The sequence below is a fragment of the Morone saxatilis genome, unplaced genomic scaffold, assembly GCF_004916995.1.
Source record: "Morone saxatilis isolate NCDOM2014 unplaced genomic scaffold, NCSU_SB_2.0 Contig11, whole genome shotgun sequence".
NCBI classification, from domain to species: Eukaryota; Metazoa; Chordata; class Actinopteri; family Moronidae; genus Morone; species Morone saxatilis.
Genome location: NW_023339663.1, coordinates 20,628,334 through 20,640,396, shown reverse-complemented (window position 1 = coordinate 20,640,396; position 12,063 = coordinate 20,628,334). Strand labels below are relative to the sequence as shown.

The 12,063-nt window shown below is 41.2% G+C and overlaps 1 protein-coding gene across 1 annotated transcript in view; it reads right to left on the bottom strand.

The window, feature by feature from the left end:
- LOC118321107 (RNA polymerase II elongation factor ELL-like) overlaps positions 1–12,063 on the bottom strand; it is a gene marked incomplete in the record, with an annotated part of 28,926 nt that overhangs the window by 7,862 nt on the left and 9,001 nt on the right. The window contains 2 exon segments of the mRNA XM_035652299.1: positions 3,166–3,329; positions 4,513–4,640. Coding sequence (XP_035508192.1) covers positions 3,166–3,329; positions 4,513–4,640 — 292 coding nt within the window.

Here is a 12,063-nt window from a genome sequence, read left to right as displayed (position 1 = left end):
TTTAGTGCATGAAAGGACATGTGTAAATGGGTGGTGTGAAACTTTGTGGTACGATTGATTTTGCCTACATATGTACTAGAAGTAAATGCAGATTTCCATCTATCATCCCAAATTATGAGAAATTGGATCAAGCGTTGCCTGTGTCTAGTGTATACATCCATATATTGATATTGAATGTACTACCGGAAATAACACAATCAAGTGCTTAGTTGGGTTTTTACACTGGAAATAGGTCCGCCGCAAGCACAGTCGTATAGAAATATCCTATTGTGTGCATATGTGCCACATAATAATTCCAGAGAGAACCAAACAGACTCATATATATTGCTTAAAAAGAGTCAGTGATGCTCAGGCATACACTCACACAACAACAGCAATAGTATCACTTGTATAACTAGGAGAATATAAGTACCTAAGGTCAAGTATGATGATATATACTGGTCTACACCCACAAATGAAAGTAGTATTATATTAACATAGAATAGTGACACCAAGACAAGACATGCACCACACTACTTACACTAAGCCACTATAATACTTTCTTGCGCCTAACAAACCTCTCCATAACAGCTACCATGTGTTCCGCCCAGCTCCGGCCGCATTAGTCACTTGGGGCTGGCCCTTCTTACATATATCTCCTCCTTGTACCAAAGCCACAAAGCAGCAGCTATGGTCCCGAGATAACTCCTTCCGATACGAGTTTTTGAGTAGCTAGCAAAGCATGGATTGAATGACGCACTGGCCTCTAGTGGCTTCACTGGCGCCAGTGTGGCATATTACGACATCGAGTTGCTATCTCGATTGTTACAGAATCAATTGCCACACTGCGTGCCAGGAGAATCGCTGTCTGGACCGCTAGACAGAGGATACTGGCCTCTTCTGAGTCGCATCCCTTCACGCCATAGATTATTACTCTAGACACGTCTAACAAGTAAGAGCTAGTCACAGCAAAGATAAGAGAACATACAAAAAACAGGATAATGAAACACAAATGTGAACTCAATACTAAATCCAGTCAATACCAGTTTTATTTTTCCTTTTCGTTCCATCTTGATATTTACACATCTAGCCCAACCACCCAAAACGGAAAAAACACATTATTCTTTTAAATAAGGTCTGCAGTAAACGGCCCTCAGTATTGCTCGCCCGTTTGCGGACCTGGTCGCGCGACACTGGTCGATATCAAAATGGCGGTTTAGATCTCAGTGGCGTGCCCAGGATTTTGCCCGCATCGCACTTTGCCTCGCTTTCCGAGCGGCAATGTGCGCCTCTACAGGGCATCTGTACGATCCTTCAAATAAAGGAGATCAAGAGATTTCCATACATTCCATGGTGAGAAATCGCCATGAATGTTGGCGATTCGGCAACGGAAAATTCAAAACAAAAACAAAAAAATCAAATCTGAGAAATTTACTGACATTGAAACTCTGTGCGAGGAAAATTTACAACAGGAACGGAGTGAAATGTCTTGTGCAAGCATAAAAAAAGGAAACTTCATGCGACAAGAGTTAAAGGCAGACTCTCTCACCACTCATTTTACCTATTCAACATGTGTACAAACTCTCTGGGTTGCATCTTGACAATTGGTTGAGTAATGGGGAAACATTCATTAAAATATCTTCTACTAACCTTTACCTCTAGATCGCATGTACATGCTGGCCTGCAGCTATTTGTCTTCACATGTAAACACCCCATAGTTCATTGCTTACATCTCTGCTGCAGACAGATGGGGCATGTTGGAGCAGAGAAAGCCATCTCTCTGTGCTAATCCCATTACAGGTTAATCTGCTCTTTGAAGGTCAGAGTGGGGTAGAGCTACAGTGAAAGAAGGCTTTCCTTTCAACCACAAAAGCATGTCCTGCCAAATGATAATAACTCTATGCATTATCATTACTCTTCTAGCAGCCATTAATCATGATAACAATGCACAGGATTTCGTAACAGTTAGGGTTAGGAAGTATGGAGTGTCAGAATCATGCTTGATAGGGTTTTGGCATGCCTGATAATATGCACTGTTCATGAGCACCCCCTGAGGCTGAGAGGGGAATATAGAGTGCAGATATTAAATGTTTCCCTACAGGCATATATGTTGCTAAGTCATCTCCACCTGAAGACCTGATGTTGCACAATCCACACAGTCTAAATTTGGTCTAAACCACCCGGAGTTTCAGCTTCCCTGGGGCTCCAGCACTGACACAGGGGTCCAGAATCATGCCAAGAAACAATATTGCATAACCACGGCAAAGGTTGGTGAAGAGAAAAAGGAGAAAAGAAAAAAGAAAGTAGCTTGCCAGTTCATGTCTCTTCTCGTTTGATTAATATGCTGTAAGCTCTCCTTGATGATTAATATCTGAGAGCGTGCACACACAAACACAGACACACAACTCTGGCCAATGTTGCAAGATTTGTTGGAAAAAAATCAGTCAAAATTCAAATGCAGTAACAACCCATCACCTGTGAATGTATGCTATTGAGTTTTGTTGCAAAACCATTTATCAGAGGCTTGTGATACATTTGCAACAACAGTGAGCCATTTCTGCAAGTTTGTTAGAGAAAAGTCATTTGCTGAAAAAAAATAGTTATACCCTATCAAGCTAATATCTTATCTTTGTAAGACAGTTATACAGTTACATCTTCAGTTTTCAGTACTATAAAGAGAAAACCTGATTTTGAATATTTGAATTGGCTTTCTACCTCTGAAATGATGGTTCAAAGACAGATGCTGACAGACTTACACCAATACAAAACTTCTATTTGGCCAACAAATACAGATGTAAGAGGAAAGACTAATTAAGACAGAACAACAAACTCACAAACAAAAGCTAAAAAAAATGGTACAAAATAATAAATATGAGAAACAAGAGAGTCTTATTTGTATAACCCAAAATAAAGCCGGCACATCTGGTTTCATTACACATCAAAATAGGAAAAATATCTGGCTTTCTGCTTAAAGCAATGAATACAGCAATATTTTCTCATGTGAGGCAAATATTCCCATTACTTTTATAGGTGCTATTATATTTCTATTTTTGTTTTTATATGCCATCCAATTTGCTGATCCATCAGAAGCCTAAAGCTGTTTGGCCTCACCCTTTGAAAATCTGCACATGTATCATCCTCTGATCCTCTGGTTTTGCTCCACAAAGACCTCACGTCTATTCTTACTTGGATGTGTGGCTCCAGGTTTGATCTCAATGGCAGAGCGGCTCCAGCTGTCCTTCTCCACCTGAGACATCCTCTCTCGGGTCATCTGGTACGAGTCGTCGGTGGCACACACTGTGATCTTGTCCTGGATGATGCCTTGACCTTCCAGCTGCTCACGGCCGTCACTGCAAGACAAAAACACAGAGGCATTGGACCGCAGGGCTTTCTGCTGGACACAGTCAACACTGTAAAGACATCCTATAAGCTAACTTAGAGCAACATACCAACATTGACTCCATGCAGCACGAAGTGGCTTTGTGGTGGGAGCTGGCTAAGACAGGTCTATGGTTACTGTATGTTATGTCACAGGCTAGATATAGCTCTGCAGGCTGCTACATGTGAGAAAGCCAGATATCCTGGTTCAAAGCAGGATAGAGCCTGTGGAAAACCACCAGGATTAGCTTGGCTCCGGCCAGCACGCTTGCAAAACAGGGATCATCTTGGACAAAAGTAAAAAGTTTTAATACATGAACCTGGGATGCATTAATGCTCTAAATAAATCAAGCATTTACTGTGATGCCAAACCCCTTTTTTTTTTTTTTTGATTTGAAAAATAGGAGCCTTTTCCCTTGATCCCATTCTCATTTTCACAACACAATTACACATGTGGCCAGTGACCATTTCGCCTCTTTATCCTCTAAATATCAAAATAAATGCGGGGGCAGAGAGAGCAGGATCTTGCCCTCACGCTGTTACGCTGTTTCTCTTGGCTCCAGCAGCTGACTGGAACCAGAATGAGTTTGAGTTCAGACCACAGTTAGCCATCTGGCAGCAGGAGGCAGCAACAGAGCACAACCCTCAGTTTCCAAGCATATCCACTCCATAAACAAGGCATCACAGGTCTCAGTAATGAGAGGGTCAGCCCAGAAATACACAGGAAATTACAATTGCCCCATCCTGCATACAGCAAGCAGTGAGCTAACCGTCCCTCACGATGCCCTCAAGAGACGTGGGCTCACACAGAGAGCTGACAGACTGATGACCTGTAGAGATGCCAGAAAGGTATTGTCCAGGGTCACATATGCCACAACCAGCGTATAAAAAAAACTTGCACCTAAAATAGCTCTGACTGACTGAATTCAGCTTCACTTCAATTCATTTTTTGCTGTAAATATTTGCCAAAATCCTTTTCTGATTATGTGGAAAAAAAGATTTCTGGATAGTTTTCCCTGGAACTTGGGACAGGATCTTGAATCAGGAAAAAGGTAGAGTTTGGTTTAAAATGTATAAAAGAAATGAATCAAATAGTACTTGAACTGCTCTTCAATGCAAGAACATAAAAATAGCTTCAACTGATTGACCCCATACCTTGAAACATATTGATGGATGCAGTCAAAGCTGGCTTGAGGTTGGTCTTTGCTGTCGCTGGATAAGTAGAAGGAGAAGACACGAAGAGCAGAAGGTGACTCTGGTGTGGGAGCTGGGATCTTGATGTACTGTGCAGAAAAACACAAGAAAGTCAGATTTTTACTAAAAAAACAAAATGTACGCCAACAAACATGCAGAGTTGCATTGCTGCAAGAAACAACCAAGCAACACACAAAAGTTAACATGCCAAGTTTTCATGTCTTTGTCTGTATAAACAGGCTATGTGTAAATTACCTAAGAGAAGGGTTATATTGTTCCATGGGCCTGGTTATCAGCCAGCTGTTTTCACTTGTCAAAATACCTCTTGAGTTCATACATCTTTTGTTATGTTTCAAACTGTCATCTTATTGTAGGGAAAAGCAATTATCTACTCAGCAGAATGTCAGAGACACGCTCTGATGCCAAAAGCATTGTAGCCAGGAACAGAGTCCAACGTCAAGGTTTTTGCAATCAACATAAATCAATAAACAACTTAACAGCCCACTGCAAAGACTCTGACAAAAGTAGTTAAAAGGTCCGTAAAGAGTAGTTCATCCTAAAATAACACTAAAAGCCTGCTGGTAGCTGCTAGAGGCTGCATGGAACAAACGGCAACTTTAAATTTTGACATTTGAAAGCCATACCAGGAATGGGGCTAACAATATACACATACATGTGAAAAAAAAAAGATCAGATGACCATTGGAATGTATCCAATTGAATTTTTTTCCAAAAAATGAAAGGCTTCATATTCTGGGAGAGCATGAATGTGCTCTCAAACTTTTACAGAAATTTGAGGATCAAATTTAGAGATTTCTTGGGTGAAAAGAGTGTGGATGCTAGCTAAACGGGGAAGATGAGGGGATCACCAAAAACAGTAACATCCTTCCACTGAGGTACTTGAAAAGCCACAGCAAAACTCAACGGTGACAACTTGCTGTGGACCAACGTGTTGAACTGCCAGACATACCGACTGACCGACCACCATTCTTGACGACTGGCTGCTAGTTGTGCCACTTGGAAATACCAATCAGAGTCGACGGCACCACCAGAGATAAAGGAATTCCCCCTCTCTTAATCCGCTATTCACATGAGCTGTCTTAATCCCTGGACATTCAGACTAGACTCTGCATGTGAATGTTGAATACAAATCGTTTAACCATCATGACATAAAAAAATAAATCCTATTGTTTATAAGTCAAAGACGAGTATTGTCTGATTAACGCTCCACAGAGAGTGGGAAAAGCGTATTGAATCCAGATGACACGCATGTGAGTCTTTCGTGAGAGTACAGGATGCAAATACACGCGTGACCTGATCATTGTCACTGGGGGAAATCTGGAAGATAATGAGAACTTTTGAACATGTAGTACAACTGTTACAACTACAAAGCACACGGTTTATGATGGATGAGTTGTGGAGAAATAGTCCCATGAAATGATGCAGTTAAAAAGGATTAGGAAACACTAACGGCAATCCACGATTTGCACATCTTGTTTTCAGAACATCTCAACGCGTAGTCACATGTGTAAATACCATGAGTAACACACACACACACACACATATAACTAAACGGATATAGAGTGAGACTCTGTGCCGCTCTGTAACTTTAAATAAATCTCCTTGGGTAAACAGTGTTTTTAAGAGTCTGCTCCACTGAGGCGTCCATGAGATCTCCTGGCAGACTTAGTGGAGCGCACCAGAGCCAAGCAACCTCCAGGGCAGACAAATGCACACACGAACACACACAGACATATAATAACAGATCAGGAAAAATGAGGATCAGAAAAAAAAGTCTGAATGTGCACTGATTTGACCACTGAAAAAGATGTAATTGCACGTTTCTGAAATAATTCTGAGATACTTCACTTCTTTACTGGTATCTTCATTTAGCTTTATGGGAAATTTGTACTGGAGAAGCACTACAGACGTTGTAGGGGGTGCAAGAGTGAGAGAGTATGGATATATAGAGAGAGACTCTGGCTAGTGAGGAGACAGTAAATACAGTATGTTAAATCTGAAAAGTCCCTGTGCAGTCAAGATCCACACCGTCATCACAAGTATTCTTCACTGCCTCCTAACTGTGGCAGGGAGGTCAGCAGTTTCACAGCAATCCCATTCTTCATGCTGCAGACATCTTTTTGGGGCTGGGGAGCAGCTTTAAGTGATAAGTTATTACGGGGGATTTCCTCTACTTTGTCCTGTTGTGTCCCTCGGCTCCCACGTGGCTTTGGTCTCCTTGATTTTCAAACCATGTCCAGTTTCTGCTGGTTTTCCCACCTGTATGTGTGCATGCGACACTGGCATCCACAGAAGCTACAGTGACTGGGCAATATGATCTCAATTTACTGTATAGACAAGAAAAACATAACTTTAATGGCCACAAAACTGGGTGTGTTTGCCAATATTCCACATCCAGTTTTGTTTATGTAATGCCCACAGACTAATCTGTGTACAAATCCATCAATGTTTAATTTCACATTGTACAGTCAGGTAAACATGTTGTTACTTCAAACATCTTTTAAATTCCATACGTGCTTCCAAAGGTAAGATACACTGAACATGACTCCATGAGAATTAATGTTTTAAAGGGGTTGTGAGCTCAACCTGACAAACAAATTCACCAGCGCGGCCCGCTGCTTTTGTGCTATCATTTAAGGTCACTTCAGATGTGTTGACGCAAGTGTGTAACAAAGCAACACAGACGTTGGCTCTATTCGCTTATCAGCCCGCTGCACATGTCCATACTCGCAGACTTTCACCACAGGAATTTATCCAAACTATATACAGCTGAGCTCCGATAGCACTGAAAGATGCAGACCAGTTGGATGTAGTGTGTTTGACATAACTTGTGTTTTAATGTGTCTAGTTTGGGATTACATAATGTCTTCCTGTGGGTAACCCTTCAATGATACCCGCTTAAAGCCTGTAAGCTAATACTCATGTCTCATTGTTTGGAAGAGACAAAGGTCAGAAAACATTGTGATCACACCGGACAGCACACCAAATGGTTTATTTCTCACCATGAGATAGTTTTGTTAAAATTTCATGAAGATGATACATCTACTTAATGACCACTTAGCCGTAGCCATTAACTAAACAGTAATAAAGTTTAAAGCCTTGTTATTTCAACAACCAATGTGGTGATACAAATAAATATATACACATGTCACAGTGTAACTCCTTGCTCATTTTCGTCAGTCCCAGCCTGTTTAAGCAATCTCCCTCCTCTGACTGTGAAACTTTGAATTAGATAGAAACAGCTGGTGGTCAAAGCGTTTTAGTTCTGTACAAACTGAAGTTTGAGAATCCCCAGAAGTGCTATGATTAGCCAATAAATCAATTAGTTGATCCAATAGAAAATGTATTCTAAACAATTTTGATAATCAATGAATCCTTTAAAGTTGCTCAAATGACATATGTGTAATGTGAAAGGTGTGACTGCTTGTTTAAAAAGAGTATCACGATTCATTTTTCATCTCACATACTTGTATCGTGATTTAACCGTCTCGCGATATATTGTTACATTTCTAATTCGCACTTTCACATAGCCTGTGGGAAGCGACTAATTCGCTGCACAGAATTCGCTGTTTAAAGCGCTGCCCTCAAGTGGCAGAAGAACCTGTTATAGGTCCAAGTTATTTATAAAGCAAAAATGCTTCACTCCTCAAATGAAACAATGGAATGGCTGTTTCTAGTTTTAAATTAGGCAATACATTCATTTTAAATGGAATATCTCACAAAGTCATATGAAGAGGTCAAACTGACATCTAGAATTATAATAATCATTAGTTGCAACTTTAATCCCCAAACCCAGAGATCACAGCGTCTCATAAAAAGGAACCAGGATAATGGCATTTGTCTCCTTCACTCCTGTCACTGTCCACCTGGCAAATGCTGCTCACACGGATTACCGCAAACAGCCGAGACAGATTGGGAAGAGCCGTGTTGCTTGTTTTGAATTTAACTTCCAGTGAAACTTTTACATTAAGTGCGATTAGCATTTCCTGGAAAAGCATTAAGTCAGCACAGAGATTAAGTATGGACGCGTGCCATTACACAGGAACAAAGTATGGGAGCCAATCTGTAAAATGCAAAAGAACTCAACAAAAACAGCAGCATTAGTTTTTGTCAGTGCCAGAAAGCCTGAAAGTTCACACACCTCTATTTGAGGAAGCCTGGGAGAGCTGCAGATGTAAAGCACTTCTAGGTGAAAATGAAATACTTCTTTGATACAAAGCGTGTGCCACTCAGTCAGTGAGGAGATCATCAGAGGATGTTTCCTCCAATCTTCCTCCACAGTAAAAACAATTAATAATGTATGGCCTGTGTTCACTGGATTGTGCTGTGTGCCGTCACAGGATTCCAGCCGCGGCGAATGCCCAGTCACGCAGCGCACCCAGGAGCCCTCGCTGGCATTTATCCTGTGATGGCTGCTCGTATGACCTCAACAGGCAGACTTCTAGACCCCCACTGTGCAAACTACAACAAGCACTCTCGTTCCCAGCCCGCATTAAAGCCCAGCACATTCTCCTGAGAGGCGCACATGTCAGTTCCAACCCAGAGAGGCGCTCTTACAAAGGACTTGGCACTTAAGGAATTCAACTGACCATGAATAATGAAATATTTATTGTTTTCCTTTCAAGTAAAATATGTAGGGAATCTGGGAAGGGAAGCAAAAAAACAAAAAAAACAATCATAAATACCAAGAAGAAAGTTACCAAGATGGTTAATTGTAAATACGATTGTTAGCAAAGGTCCATGCTTAAGATATTAATGTCATAAAAATGTCCCTACACTTGGGAGCGACTCATGACCTTTGTAATGCTCAGTGACCTCCAGAGGCCAAAAGGCAAAGAGGCGAACCTAGAAGAGCCTGAATCTGACCAGGCTTCCAACATGTAATTCATTCTTTTGACCCAAACCATGGCCCCTGATGCCTACTAACTTATTCAGCCCAGAACGAGCAAGTTTTATCACCGAACCTACCTGTCACTCTCCACATTCCCCTTTCTCATTCTAATTAATGCAGCTAGGACACTCTCTTCCTGGTTGTCCTGTGTTTTCAATCATTCCTCCTCTGTCTTTGTCAACACAAAATATCAAGCCATTTTTTTCCCCTGTGCTATAATTTCACTCTGTCCGTCTGCCTCTTTTCCTTTGTCTCCATCAATCTCTCTCAAAGGCGTTACTCTTGGCATATGCCCGTGTGTCCATCTGTTTTCTCCGTCTGCAAGCTTCACAACACTTTTTGCTTCAATACAGTTATTTCCATTGGTCTGACAGACTCCTTTCAAGTTTTAGAATTTCCATCAAAATCCTATTCTGTATGGAGATTTAGGTGGCGCACATACTCATTCAAGCAAATTACATTATGTTTTTGTTAAAATGTCGGTGTAACCAGAACATAAAATAAGCATTAAGGTGTCATCTGTGCCAAAAGCTGACGGGGTAAAGATCAAATCAATCAAACACCGTCCTGTGAAGAGGCCGAATCAACCCGATGAAGTGAGAACACCTGTGAGTGTGCTTTAAACAGTATCCATAGTACACAGAGGCAAATACAAACCAAACACACACACACTGCCATCATAAATGGGCTGCAATTTTCTTCTACTATTTCTCTCTATACTGACTGTGAACAGGACACTCCCTCTAAATCAGCACACATCCATTCCTTCAGGCCTCCAACATTTTTGTCATGATCTTGCTATATTAATCACGTTGGAAAATAGGAACAAATGTGAAGCGTTTCAACTTTTCACCCCACCTACTTATGTAAGCGAACAAAGCAGCAGTTTAAAGTTTAGTGACTCGTTACCTGCAGTTCTTGGGTTCTTGACCTGAATGGCACCTCTATGCGAAAACCAGAAAAACTAGTATGCACAGTGATATCTGTGATTGTGTGTTTATACTACAGCGCCTGCATGTGGGTGTGTGTCTATGGTGTTGTAAATGCACTTGTATTTTGTTCCCTTTAACTTAGAGTCAACTCTTGCTTTGCCAATTAACCATAATGTTTGAAATCTACCTAATAACTATAGCATCATAGTATCGTCAAACTTCACACTCGTCGTCAAATCATGCTTTAGTGGACAGAGACAGTTGAAAAGTTACACTAAAGGTGGGGTGACACACAGTAAAGGAGCTTTATGTCGGAGTCGAACCCACAGCTGCTGCAGCAAAGGGTCAGCCCTGGTACCTGGGGAACCGGCTCTACTGGTGAGGTACTGGGGCACCACAAGACTTGAATTTCTGATATTCATGGGATTGCACATATACGCAACACATTAATGTAACCTGTTTTAAGAAGAAACTGTTTAAGAAGACTGCGACTGCGACTTAATCGTTGGACAAAGTAGGATAGTGCTCCATTTTCCCCAACTTCCCCAACAACCCAGCTTCACATGAACTGTTTTATTGCTGGTCTACAGGAAACATTAGCACAACGCATAAAAAAAAGGAAGAGAGAAACTCAGTTAGTCCTTGTTGTTTATCAAGTTGGTAAATGTACTTTTATTTACCGATATTACTAGTAGCAACTACTTGGCTGTGTTTTTGAGAATTGATAAAAAAGATAATATCCAGATAGTCAAGTGAAGTGATATTTTATTACACCACTACTTTGCATGTGCCTCACTTTAACCAAGTATAAACGTTAAATGGGTTTTGGATATGAAAACCTTGTTAATCTGTTAGCGTGACAGATGCAATAATTGTATTGCCTTAATATGGTTCAAATTGAATTATGTACACACACTACGTGAGAGCAGACAAGAGTGCAAATCTTAAGTAAAAGTAAGTCAGTACAAATCGTATAAAACCAAAAATATAGTTGCACATTCTTCTGATCAACTTTTGGTTCATTGTCTCCCTTCAGATCTCTCTTTTTCAGGAGTCTGTTCTTTTGTTCTCACTGTTTTTATGGACACACAAGCCTGTTGAGGTGACTTTTGACCTTACAAAATAACTGGATGACATTCAGTGGTGTATCATCACGTTGTTACTCTACTGACCTGAATCAGATTGGAAATTTCCCCCTGACTAATACTTGCCAAGCGACACCAGAAAACCATACTGCCATTTCCAAAAGATTTCAGCAGCTGAAGTTTGGACACAATAAAAGTCCTGACGGTCGGTAATGTGTGGCACCACTATCTTAATGAGCCACAGTCAACTGTCATAAATGTCTCCACGCGTTGAAGACGCAGGACGGGAGCGGCTCATTTCCCTGGCTTTATCAAACTATAAAGTCGATTGAACAAAAAGTGTGAGAGACTGCTGTCGGTGCACAGGGCTTATGTTTCCTGCTAGCTTTTGGTTGAATGTGGGGTCTGGGTGTAGATCTCATGCAGGCTATTGTTTCCACATCCTCTGCAGCCTGAGTAATGGCCTTCTGAAAACAGGCTGTCTTTTGTTCTGGCCTCCTCGGCTCCAGAGTGGGATGCCATGGCACTGCTTCCCTTTCTGGTTGATAGGAGGAGAGGGAGGAGGTGCAGCAGGAGGAGGAGGA